The sequence below is a fragment of the Alosa alosa genome, chromosome 17, assembly GCF_017589495.1.
Source record: "Alosa alosa isolate M-15738 ecotype Scorff River chromosome 17, AALO_Geno_1.1, whole genome shotgun sequence".
NCBI classification, from domain to species: Eukaryota; Metazoa; Chordata; class Actinopteri; order Clupeiformes; family Clupeidae; genus Alosa; species Alosa alosa.
The window spans coordinates 5,325,976-5,339,793 of record NC_063205.1 but is presented as its reverse complement, the minus strand read 5'-3'; the positions used below and the strand labels follow the sequence as shown (position 1 = coordinate 5,339,793).

Sequence of the window (13,818 nt, the reverse complement as noted above, 5' to 3'; positions counted from 1 at the left end):
TTGGACTTTAGGGGATACAACCGTGGAACAATGAATGCAGTCACACATGAGGCATGGTATTGAGGTACAGTCTGCATGTGAGCCAATTCAATGAAAAGCACAACTTTTGTAAAAGCATAAAAGCAGCATTGTTGAGGAAAATGGGATGGCTTTTGTTCAGTCTGGACATTAGCGTTTTTAGACGGTAAAATGACCTGAGTAGAAGTGTGCCTCACCCTACAGATGAGAACTTTTACATGTTTATGGTTGGTAAAACAGTCACAAATACACATCATATGCATTACAGACAATTACACTGGACATATCCATGATATGAAACATTGAAACATGTCTACAGAACTATTGGGATGCATTGCACACTGATGTTTAGTCTTTGAAGTTGGACATTTTAGGTTTACTCTGAACTGACAAGTAGTCAATAGCACAAAATTATATTTGCAGATATTCTTGGGCAATATTTTGAGACCTGGCTACTCTTGTTACCTTTTAGAATGTATAAAATTTTCCTAGAAATCATCAAGCCTAATTCATTGGGGCAGAATTTGAAACTTATTTTGCCATCAATACCGTCCTCCTGAGACGGTAACAGGTGGCTTTATCAGCTGAGCCATTGCCTTGTAAACAGCGCTGTTTTTACTGATAACCTAGTTTCTGAAGTCATGCTCATAATAATAACTTTAAAGTTACCTTGGCCTTTGGAATTAAAATAGCCCCACATCATCACATACCCTTCACCATACCTAGAGATTGGCATGGGTGTTATTTCAATTAGCCTATTAGCTGGTTTGATGCTCAATGCAAATCAAACCAGCTAATAGGCTAACTGAAATAACACCCATGCCAATCTCTAGGTATGGTGAAGGGTATGTGATGATGTGGGGCTATTTTAATTCCAAAGGCCAAGGTAACTTTATCAGGATGCACAGTATTCTGGATCCATGAAATAACTGGCCTTTAAAAATAAAAAATCTGCCTGTCTCTATGGGAATTTAACATAGGGGTGCCAATACTTATGACCCCTGTATTTTAAGGAAGAGCATTTATTTATTTATGATACATTATTCATTCACTAAGAAAATTGGTGTTCTTAAAGGTTAGATATTTCCTCATTTTTCACTTAAGGCATTAAGATCAATTTCCAAAAGATGATTTTATATTCCTCTTTTCAGTCAACTTTAGCATGGGTGCCAATACTTTTGGCCAGCACTGTAGTATTGGTACATCATAGGATGTTTGTTTCCAAACTGAAGATTGGTCAAATGGGCTACTGTTAATAATGTGTTGAGCTTTTTTTTTTTTTAGATTAACCATTTTGAATTCAGGGTTCTTGTAGAATTTTGAAACTCACAGGATTACTAGCAAATGTGTACTTTATCACATTTTGGTAGATGTATCCACATTCTCCCCTAGGAGTTTCATGAAGTATATTGACATTCACCTCAAACATCTGGTTGTTTCTTTACACACAAATGTAATAGAAGATAGTAGCCTATCGTGTTCTTGGAATTGACCTAATCAAAAGCCACCAGTTGCAAAAGGCCTAATCAAAAGCCACTATTTGCATTTGAACCAATCAGATGTGTGACGTTTGTTGCTGATATGTTTAGGGTTAGGTGTCCCTGATATCACCAGACATGTATGGTTGAAATATAACTTAAAATCACTGAATTCGACCGTATCCCTAAGTAAAACCTAAGTGGCGTCGGCGGCTGTAGAATCCACAGCCAGTGGCCATTTGTCACTTTTGTGCCCTGAGGGTTCGTGTAATAAGACGGCTTGACTTCACGGCAAGTTAGTTGACGGTCTCCTCCAACAACTCTCGAACACGTCGCTCCAGGGAGAACAAGTGCTCGTCCGGATCCTCTGGTACAAGTTGTCGCAGAGCGTCGGCCAACTCGAACAGGTATTCTGTATTACGACCGCTGGGTCCCACGGAGGTCATGATCTGCCTCGCGATCATTTCGAGTGGGGCCGGCCCCAGGTAGTCTGGGTTGTCACAGGAGCCGATGTACAGTAGGGTGTCGTGCATTGGCTCCTTGTCTTGCTCTTTGGGATGGAACGTCACGTTGATCACCCGATATCCACCCTTTTCCCGGTAGTCTAGGTACTCCTTCACCTCCCGTTCTCGGCCTGAGGGAAGTTTGTAAGCAACACCCCAGACACAGCCCTGAGTGATATGAAAAGGAAAGACACACTATTACGCACAGGATACGCTGAGGGAAAATGCCAACGTTCATAATGGCACAGCATTTCTTGTGTGTCGTCGAGTTTGTCTGGACTCACCTCAGTATCTTCTATTAGTGTCACAACCCGGCCTGGCTGAAAGGCGACAAGACACGTTACTTCAGCCTGGTGGCTAAGATGCCATTCATGTTTTCATAGATTACAATCAGTCCTTACCTTCCCTGGGACACCTCGATGGTCAGTGCTCCCTTGCCAAAACCTACGACTAAATCCTCTGATAAAACCAATTCGTTTCTCTTCAAAGGGAAAGTCAACTTTCCAAATCAAAGACCCGTATCCGAATACCCACATTTCGAGGTAAGTTTACAGGCTACTCGCGTTTAACTACTGGTTAGCTGTACATTAACCCTACGTCAGCTGGAATCAATTATACATGTATTTTATTACTGACATTTCATACAATGACAATAACCTGACATTACCAATATTTGCATATAAAAGACAGTTACAAGACGGCTAACGTTATGTCTGACATCTATTCTGTACACTGACACACTACACATGCGCGGTGGATTGGCTTTAACGCATTTGATACCCCTCCGCAGTCCCGCCTATCCAGAACCGTTGATCCAATCACTAGGTGCTTGCCACATGGAAATGACCAATGAGAGAACCAAACTCGCAGTCGCCAGCAACCTATCACAACACATCCCTTGGGGTGAAGGGAACATCAACATCCTCGTTGTTGGGATAGCAATGCGTTGCTGACTGTTTGTGCTAACATGAAAGAAAGGAATTTTCCACTGAGAGAATAACTGGCAGACTAAACGTTTATACCCAAATATAACACAACTCTATATTGTGGCAAAGCGCCAGTCTTATTTACCCTGTTACAGGGTAATTCTAGGGTGTGCTCAGCTGACAAAGTTAGCTAGCTACCCAGCTAGCAACTGTCCTGACTGAAACAGGCTCCATAATTTATTTCACTTAAAGAGCAAAGCAAATATTGTTTAGATCAGAAGTTGCCTATTAGTAGCCCCATGCAGCTACTCAATGTAGGTCTTACGGCAGCAGCAAGTTCATTAAATCGAAGGGTCCAGTTTCTCTACCTCTGACTGAACTGAAGCTTGGAATGGACTTCACAGAATGTTATCAAGACACTTGCTCTGCTGTAGCTCTTGCCGCTAGAGCAGGGGATGCTAGACGGGTTCAGCGGTTGCTGAAGAGGGGCTACAGCGCCGATGTGAAGGACAACAGAGGATGGAACGCGCTGCACGAAGCTGCTGCCTCTGGATCAACGGAATGTCTGCGTCTTCTCGCGACACCTAGTAAGTTTGTTTCCAGTGCCTACACTATCTATGCCATTTCAAATTACATGTCACAGTGGAAAATTGGAAATGCCATGGTTCGGTGCTCAACATAAAGCAAACAGTTTTCAACATTCGAGGGTTCTGTCAATTCTTTATCTTAGCTTGAGGGGTTCCACTCTTTAGGCCTAGCCTACCCAGATGAGTTAAAACAAGCCTTGACCCTTTACTGTTTATATGGGCTTCCAAACAAATATGTGCTGCTAAAGCATTAGCTGAACCGGACCTCTGAGGGTGGGTGCCCTGTGGTGGTCTTCGTCACATAGACTTTAGTAAGCAAGTACATTAGTAGCAGATCCTTTAAGTCCTGTAAGCTGCACAGAAGCGCCACCATGGTTTTGCTTCAGTGCACCCTGCAGGTTCTGTCAGATCTGGCCATCTAGCCAATTTGGAGGCTGGGCTGTGCCTCAAACTCTTCCACTATCGAATAGAATGGGCTACTCTAGTGAAAGACACCAATGCAGGTTGGGGAACACTGTTGGCATTCAGGGGTGTGCCTGTCTGGTCAGTTGAGATTTTTAGTTTGGTGGCACATGACATCCACATGAATTCTGGACCTGGGGTTTCCCACAGTGCACCCTGGTTCCATCACCTCCTCTAGTAAACGGCACACAGTGCACACTTACCTGTCTGTCCACATAATGTAAAAGAAAACGGGACTGAGCAGACCAGGTGGCTATATCCTATTGCTTTAATGGCATTTGCTTCTCATCCATTGCTTGAAGCAATGCGAATAGGCCTGTGTCTGCGTTGTGACGATAGTGTGTTTGTTGTGACGTTTGTTGTGTGTTTGTTGTGACGATAGTGCTGTGTGTTGTGACAGTCCTCTGGAGCAAGCAGGATACCATTCACTCCTCTCGCACACCAACGAGCTGTGGGTGCTCATCTGCTCATTTGTGTCCCTGGACCACTGTTGGTAGATTCTCACCACTGCTGTCCAGGATCACCCCGCTAGCCTTACAGCTTTGGAGATGCTCTGATCCTCTTGTGTGGTCATAACAATTAGGACCTTGTCAACATCCCTCAGAACCTTAACATCTATCAGTACCAGTTTGTCATGCATATGGCATGTTGACTATGAGAAGGGGCGGTTCCTGTCTAATATATCTCAGACAAGTGCCACTATTACAATATAATCAAGGTTATCTGCTTCATCATTCTCCGTGAATGTTGTTTTGGCTCGTCAGTGTATTGAGCTGAATGTCCTCTAGGGATGGGGCCAACTACAGGGTGCAGATAGCTTACATGTGGCTTTTGTGTTCACCTCTTATGTACTGTTGTACTCATGTAATTGTGTCAGAAGACCCATACTGAATTTGTCTTCTCACCAACAGAAACTATGGACTCCAGTGACTATGTCAACTCGCTGACACACAACTCCGAAACCCCCATTTATTTTGCTGCCAAAAATGGTCATGTTCGCTCAGTCAAACTGCTCCTTAAAGTCTCTGCTGATATCAACCTGAAAACCCATGACATGTCCTGTCCTCTCTTTGCTGGTAAGTCCATATACCTTTAACGTCCATGCTATGAGTTGCTTTGGTTTTGAAGGGTGTTTTTCTATTTCTCTAGCGGTGGACGGGGGTCACCAGGAGGTAGTGAAGGTGCTGATCCGACATGGAGCTGAGGTGAACGGCCAGCGCTCCGTGTCCGGCTGGTCCTGCTTACACCAGGCTGCATACAGGGTGAGCTTTCATCAGCCAGATAGCTGTGTCAGCAGCTGTCATACACGTCTAGATACGTACATACACACTCCACAGCTCCCTGATCTTTACATTTGGAAATAACAGTCAACCATAGTCTAACAAGACAAGACAAACTGGGGCCCACATCACTTCTTTTCAAATCATTTCTTGCCGTAAAAGAGAAGTGTCTTTCCTGAGGCTCATTACTTTAAAAGTGTCTAGAATAACTTTGAGAAATGATCACTGTCAACTCAACTGTGTTATATTCATTATTCACAGAAAACCACTCCTTTTCTCTTGAGATCGTTTTAACACTGGGTTATTTTACTAAAGGAATAGCAAAGATTTGTTTCTCTTTTTTTCCTTTCTGTTACACTTAGCACAAAAACTCTTAAAGGTCCATTATGCAAGGTTTTTCACCTTGATATAACCTTTACAAAGCCAATTTGGTAAACAAACTTGTAATAGGGGTTCATCTAGCATAGCCATACAGCATAGCCGTAGCGAGTCGCTAACGAGAGAACCAGCTGTGCAACTTAGTTGACCCGAAGACATCTCGCGAGAATCGTAAAACATCACTTGTCAGTAGATATAGCCAAAGATCCTTGATTACTAGCTCCGCTTTAACCCTCTCTCATATTCACCTTATTCCGCACGCAAACATGGGGGGCGCTAGCTTTGCCCACATTGTCTCCGAACTTCCGATTGAGCAGTACATCCATTGCGATACATTGAGTTAGCAGAGCTCTATCGAGATGACTGGCATCATATGTTATGGGTCATCATAAAGTTAGGAATGTTTATTTAGGATTTTGGTGACTTAAGACATTTCTGTTATACACCTTTCTAGGGGTGTGAATCTCTCATGTAAAAGACGATATGATTCACATCTAGATACTTGGGCACGATTCGATACAAGAAAAGATACATGTTCATAAAAAACGATTCATTACGATTCGATGCGATTGAAGAATGAAAAGCATTCTGAAAGATTTTTTATCATTTGCTTAAGGTGCACATTAATTTTATATTATCAATTATCATGGTCATGTCAATTAGGCAAAAACTAATTTGTGAATATGATTATCTAAACTGAGGTTTGTATGCTGTATTGAAATGAAAAAAAAAGAATAGTCTACATTGCAGTCAAACACAGCAGCCAAATACAATTTTTTTATAGAGTTATATCTGATTGTTTTCAAGGAGCTGTAGCCTATTGTTGAGGTAAGACAATACCGAAATAAAATAAAACTGTGCTTAAGACAATCTTGGCCTTTTCTCATATAGCCTACAAGAATAAAATAGGCCTACATATCAATGAACTGGGCCTATTTTGTTCCAAGTCTGAGTGAATATGAACAAAATAATAATAATGTGTGCATCGTTTTAGCAGCAAGGGCCAAACATTAAGGAAATCCCTTCATCAAACGTAAGGCTACTCTACAGACTATCGTTGCCGTTTAGGAATGCTATAGTAAGTGCAAAGATCCTTGATAGCTCCGCTTTAACCCTCTGGTAAGTGTTTAATTTCGCGCTGGATTTTGAAAAACAAAAGAGTAAAAACTGTCAAAAAAACGACCGAGTCACGTGCTTAAGTTGCAGTAGATGTATGGGTAATGAAGTCCTTTGACAACTTTGGGCAATGAATGTAGCCCAAAACGAACTGCATTACCCACAAATCCGTGCCACGTGTAGTTTCAAAACAGGAAGTGGGATGATGCTTGCAACGTAAATGAGAGTCTGAGCGAGCAGAAAAGATTGTGAACCGATTCGTAACAAGTAAATCGATATAACGACCGGTTCATTTCAGTTTTATTCCGATACGGGGCTTCACATATCGATGTAGCCGTATCTTACACGTTAAAAACGGATACCGATACGTTTATTTATACATTTATTTCGTCAGTCATCATGCTCATTTTAATGAGTAAGAATGAAAGTTCTGCTGTGTTTATTGCAAACAAAATTCTTTTTTATTTATGTAAAAATATCTCCCGCGAGTCACGTCAGGCAGACTGTAGCCTGTCTGTCCGGGATGAGCTGCCCTCTGTTGTAGCTCCTCCCGGCTAGCCTCTGAAGATCACGTTTACGTGCAAACACACTGCCCAGCCAGGACAACAAAAATGGACCTGTTTATAACATTAGGATATTGTGACATCTTTTTAGTATCAGTACATAGGGCTGGGACACACTATGTACTGATACTAGACTAAAAATAAAAATAATAAAAATAAATAAATAAAAACAGCCAGTTAAGCTTTAGACAGCCGCAGGAACTTCAAAGATCACTAGACTAAATACTTCAGACATGAAAGCAGTTTATCAACAAGGCTATCGCGATTTTAGAACTGTTACATTCATGGCGTTTACAACTGTTACAACAGTAGGCTACCGCACATTTTAATGGCTGCGTCAGGTTGTAAACGTATCAGAAGTTCAGAAATGATCACGTTATGCAGTCAGCTTAAGACCTCTGCAGAAGGCTACATGAAGTCGAATCCCCCAAACGTTTCACATTTTTTCTTTTGCAGGCGTCACGTGACCGCGGTGTTGCAGTAATGCGGTTATCTTCCCAGCCCTATCATTACATTACATTACATTACATTACATTTGGCTGACGCTTTTTAACCAAAGCGACTAACAACATGGTAAACAGTAAGTTTTAGAACAATTCTCACAATTTTAGGACAGTTTAAAAAAAACATTAGAGTACAGTAAGAATAAGTGCGTCGGTGAGTGCTGTTTTTAACAGTTACTTGTCAGTTTAAAACGGCTGGTGAGTGCTAGGATCAGTAAGACTTGTTGTAAGTGTTGCTATGAGAGTAGATGTTCTCTAAAGAGCTGGGTCTTCAGGAGTTTTTTGAAAGTGGAAAAGAATGTCCCTGCCCTTGTAGGAACTGGCAGTGTGTTCCACCAACGAGGAACAACAGATGAGAAAATCTATCAGTATAACTTAAAACATTATCCACATGCACACCTACCATATATTACTTCATACAGTTGTAAGGCCTTGAACTCTCTCTTCCCGTTTTGGCCCACAAAGTTGTACTGCCTGGATAGGCCATGGTCTAGGAGGAAGGTCATCATCCTTCTTGTGGCCTCGTCAACAGTTGTCCCCCCTATGTCAGTCACAGCTGCAACCTGAAAGGGAACAAAGACAATACAATCAAAGTTATCTATATTGCTCACTGGAGTAAACCACCCAATATGAACATCAACAGAACTGCCAGAAGCATGGATGTGAGCACACTGAGGAAGTTTCAGATCAAGTTCACTGCCCAATAAAATTGAGTTGCACCACCCTAGACTTAACATACATACCAGTTTGGACATGAAGTTTGGATTTGCCAGTTTTCCTTCCATGACTTCCACATCCCTAACGGTCTTTAGGGGGAAACCCTCTGGGGTAGAAGAGACGGTGGTGCCAATGTTGCCACGCTTTCAGCCCTACATTAAATTAAACAAAGTTGCTCATTTATTGCAAAAGCAATATATCTTCAATTCATTTATCGTACTTCAAAGCGTGTGTGTGCTATGATAATAGCCTTTATACATGCAAAAAACTGACCATGAAAATCTGAAATAATTCTCACAATTTATTTCTGTGACACTAAATGAAGATCAGATCACATTTTGTGACCAATTTATGCAGAAAACCAAATAATTCCAAGGGGTTCACAAACTTTCAAATTTTGGCTGTATGCATTCTCTCTACAATTAAAGGCCTATTCACACCAAGAATGATAACGATAACTATAAACAAATATCGTTCTCATTAATATGAATGACGACGTTCACACATAAACTATAACGATAACGACATGAAGAACGATAACATTGGGGATCACTTTCAGAGCGATTTTGAGAACAATAAAAAGCTAATAGCCAATCAGAAGAACCCATCGAATTTTAGGCGTCACATTCATTAACACAAGGAGAGACTTTGGCTATCGTTGTTCAGTGTGAACACTTTTATCATTAACGTTACGGTTATAGTTATCGTTCTTGGTGTGAATGTAACTGAAGTATGCAGCTCTCCATTTTGAAAACCATCCGCCAAAAACACCTCATAACTGTGTTGAGGTGAATTGCTCTCCACTGACATACCTGCAAACTCAGAAGGGCTGAAAAAGGTGACATATTTCCGAAAGCCCCCGCCTCCCGCAGAAGATTTGATTTTTTTTTACATTTTAACTATTTCCATTACATGGACATGGGTAGACCTGCAATAATGAATATTGAATATTATCATATTATATTATAATAAACGTGCAGTAAGCAGAATTTAAATATGGCTGCATTTGACACTTTTACATTTTAAAATGACATAGTCCTAACAGTAGGCCTAGCAGCTGTTTTGAGTTAAGGCCATGTTTAGCCTAATTGAATAACTTAATGATGGAGAAGATATTTTCAGACCTGCCATCCTTGAAGAAATGTCAGTACTACCTCAAACAAGGGAAAACACATTGCCCACCTTGGCCTTCATGTATGCAGCCAAAAAAAGACCAAACAACATAAATGTTGACAATCTGTTTTAAAGCCTAATCCTTATCTATAACAATCACTAGTGTTGATAGAAAGGGACTGTGGATATCCATTTTCTGGTCTCTATTCGATCATGTCTGGTTTTTTAGTACCTCTTTTCAATCCATTATTATTTGATATTTTTTTGTGAAGAAATACATCTATCCCTCATGTTATGTTGGTGTCTTTCTGCTTCTCTAGTGTCTACTGAGGCTGCAATGATCACATTCCAACTAAACCCAGGAAAAAAATGAACTGTAAAATTTCACAGTAAAACAATTAAATTTACAGCTCAACTTAAATTTGTTATAGTTCTACCATTGCCTACACAGTTTGACCATGAATATATCCTAACTTGACTATTAACTCTCCCATTACTATGAACTTCATGGTCGCACGTCTGATGTGGACTTTAAAGTTTACTTTTTGCTGGGTCCCAGGCCATGTTGGTCTGAGAGGAAATGAGAAAGCGGACAGTGCTGCTAAGCAAGCCCTTAACGAAGAACTCACAGAATGTCAAATCCCTGCCTCAGACCTTAAACCTATATTGAACTCTTACATCACAGATAAGTGGCAATCTGAATGGGACCAATGCACCAACAATAAGCTACATGAAATCCATCCTACTGTAAGGAAGAGACTATTTTTTTCTTTTCAACCCAGACACGATTAAATAGTCTATACCAGATGCCGTATAGGACATTCAAGACTCACTCATAGCTTTCTATTGAGTGGTGAAGACTCTCCATTACGCCAATTTTGCAGAATGCCTCTGTCAGTGAGACTACTTGGTACTGAGGTTACTGCTACGATGGCCAAACCCTTGAAAAACCTGTGCTGCAACTTAGTTCATCTACAGTACCTGCTGTCTTGACGCTCTGCCTACAAACTTCTTTAAAAGTGTTTTCAGCTGTTTGGCATTTGACCTTATGCAAATTGTGAACCATTCTCAGCTCAGGCATTTTCCCAGCAGCACTTAAAGGAGAATTCCGGTGTGATATTGACCTAAAGTGTATTGAAACATGATACCGAGTGTGAACGTATGTCTCATAGCCCATCTCGGCTTGTCCCCTGCACTCCAAAATCTGACGCTAGTTAGCCGATGCTACCAACAGCTTTTTCAATAGTGGTGCTTCTTCGCATCGGGCTAGCCATGCAAATAAATCACTGTTTTACACCCATTTACGAGGCTCAATGTATCTCCACACTTCATTGGTAGACTTCCGAGGGCCCTGACATTTAAAACGAGACATTGAGAACTTTGAAAAAGCACTGGTAGTTTACTTACAAGACGATTTATACAGACCGTATCTTCATGAAGTTTAGCGTTTGCAGCCATCTTGAATTTAGTCACGATAAGTCGAGCAACGAGTAAGAATGAACAGGTATAATAAGGGATCAGATTCCAAAAATAATTCAGTGGAAATGCATGGATTCCAGTTGCTGCTACTGGAAGAAACTGGAATGAAACTGTTGTGTTTGCGGTCAAATGTGACCGATTGACAATTCTTTTCTCTCAAAAATATTGTTACCTTATTCTGACTACCATGAGGCACCATGACTTAATACAGGGCATCTGAACACACAAAAGAATTTTTGATAATTTTCATGACAATTTGAGTGTTTTATTTAACACCCATGTGTATTCCCGGTCTCAAATATGACCGGCCATTAGAAATGAATGGGTGAGAAAATGGTCAGTGTATAAAATTTAATCCAGACACATACTTATTGATTAGATGGACTGTATGTGTGCTTCTGTACATTAAAACACCCTCACTCCCCCTCTTTGCCTCTATGCCAGCCCCCACTGGAACCTTTCCCCAATAGAATATTCCCCTTTCTGACTTGCATTAGCTCAGGTCAATGAGGCCTACAGGCCATAAATAGCAAATGGAAGTTCAATAGGTTATATCTATAGAACACACGTTCATACAAAGGTCTATCACAACATTAGATGATAATATATGTGCTACTATGGATTTATAACAACTTTGGGTGCGGCAATATCATGCAAAACATGAGTAAATTGTCTCACCCCCACAGCACAGACAATCTCTACTCTTTAAAAACAGCCCCTACAAGATTCTTAGCAATTCTGACCTTTTGACGATCGAAACTATCTCAGGAACAGAGATATGCCCCAAACAGCCCCTACAAGATTCTTGGCAATTCTGAACTTTTGACGATCGAAACTATCTCAGCAACAGAGACATGAAACTGCCCCAACTGGTCCTTGACAATTCAAGAACTTCAGTGCATTCTCCTCCCAGCACTTTAGGATGCCTGGAGCCATAGTAGTGCTCATGTCCCCAAATATGTTGCTGGATGCATTGTAAGCCATTCTAAGCTGTTACACACGCCAAAGCTGTTTTGTCATTGAAAATAGGGTATTGGTCTTCACAACTGAACGTAAATGCCATATATCATATATCAGAATATTCTATTACTGTTAAGCCCACTATGAATATTAAAATACACACAACCATGTTTCCTGTATCATACAGCTTTTCTACTGGGAGGTTTACAACTTATTCTGAGTCAGTTTACCCAAGTTTGTCACTAAACCACATAGGCCTACTTGGAATACCCCTCAGATGTCTGAATGGCACTGATCTCACTTAAATGTTTATGGAACCTTTCTGTGAATAATGCTGTTGATGGAACTTTTCTGTCAACTGTGAACTATATTTAACTCATTAAACTTGTATCAAACTATTGATATTGAGAAAGTTACATGTTTAAATCATTAATTTTTTTGGCCTGGCATGCGTCGACATAGCTAATCGATTAACTTTATTAACGTTAGGCTAGATCCGTGTTACTCATTGCGGGCTCGCGCCCCACATGCGGCTCGTCAAGCTATAACTGGTGGCTCACATAGCAGCTTTGGTGAGATTTCGCCAAATTTGGTTTTACTCATTTTGAGTAGGCCTAAACTGTTCGCCAAAGGCCATCATCTCTGGCCCCAGGTTGATAAAAACAAAGGTAGGCTAGGCTCTGATTTAGCCTAGTCTACTGTATGTAATATTAATATTCACTGTATGTGATATTCACTACCGACAGCTCTGCCCTGCAGTTCCAGTACTCTGTGATTTCAGGTGACAACCTTGTTTAGTGTTCGGCCATCCATCTATAATGATTTTACTCAGTCTTTTCAAAGTTTCATCTTTGCTTGTCTCTGTTTTTATGAGCTCCATCTTCACATCCGCCACCGGCAGCGCACTTGTGATCATGTCCACATAAGCATCCACGTCTTCATTTATTTTGGTGTCCGCCTGCTCCTTCGGATCAATTGCTCTTGACAACGTGTCCGCTGTGTATATCAGCTTACCTGGCGTATACATCACGGTCAAGGAGTAGCGTTGCAGTCGGATCATCATTCTCTGAATTCTCAGTGGGCAGTCATTTAGTGGCTTTTGAAACAATGCAATCAATGGCTTGTGGTCGGTTTCAACACTAATTTCCTGTCCTGACACAAACTGGTGAAATCGTTCACAGGCATATGTTATGCTTAACAGTTCTTTTTCGATCTGAGCATAACGTGTCTCCGCGTCTGTCATTGAGCGTGATGCGTATGCGATCGGTTGCCAGTCATCATACTTCTGTAAAAGTACAGCTCCAAGCCCACTCTGTGATGCATCAGATGAAATCTTGATGGGTTTTGTTGGGTCATAAAACTTCAGCACTGGTTCCCTTGTAAGCTCTGTCTTTAGGTCCGTCCATGCTTTTTCATGTTCATGATTCCACTCCCATTCTGTTTTCTTTTCTGTTAGTTGTCTCAGTGGTGCCATCCGTTCAGAGAGGTTGGGTATAAACTTCCCCATGTAGTTGATCATCCCATTAAATCTCTGTATGTCCTTCTTGTATTGTGGCCTTGGTATATTTTCAATGGCAGACACTTTTCTGGGATCTGGCCTGATGCCCTCACTGCTAAGGATATCTCCCACGAATGTCAGTTCTCTTACCCCAAGCTGGAATTTCTCTTTATTCAGTTTCAAATTCACCTTTCTTGTTGCTTCCATTGAACATTCTTCAGTCTTACATCATGTTCG

General features: G+C 41.1%; 2 protein-coding genes across 2 annotated transcripts in view; one reads left to right on the top strand and one right to left on the bottom strand.

Moving 5' to 3' along the window:
* Positions 1-1,092: 1,092 nt before the first annotated feature.
* On the bottom strand, positions 1,093-2,731 carry chac2 (ChaC, cation transport regulator homolog 2 (E. coli)). The gene is made up of 3 exons (XM_048268305.1): positions 2,401-2,731; positions 2,284-2,319; positions 1,093-2,167 (listed from the first exon to the last, which is right to left on the bottom strand). The coding sequence occupies exons 1-3, from the start codon at positions 2,533-2,535 to the stop codon at positions 1,793-1,795; spliced, it is 546 nt and encodes a 181-aa protein (XP_048124262.1). The 5' UTR covers positions 2,536-2,731; the 3' UTR covers positions 1,093-1,792.
* A 167-nt stretch (positions 2,732-2,898) lies between these two features.
* The window catches only part of asb3 (ankyrin repeat and SOCS box containing 3), a 17,925-nt gene continuing 7,005 nt past the window's right edge, over positions 2,899-13,818 (top strand). Inside the window, exons 1-3 of the mRNA XM_048268724.1 lie at positions 2,899-3,512; positions 4,886-5,050; positions 5,124-5,236. Coding sequence (XP_048124681.1) covers positions 3,317-3,512; positions 4,886-5,050; positions 5,124-5,236 — 474 coding nt within the window. The 5' untranslated portion in view covers positions 2,899-3,316. The remainder of the gene's footprint in view (positions 3,513-4,885; positions 5,051-5,123; positions 5,237-13,818) is intronic.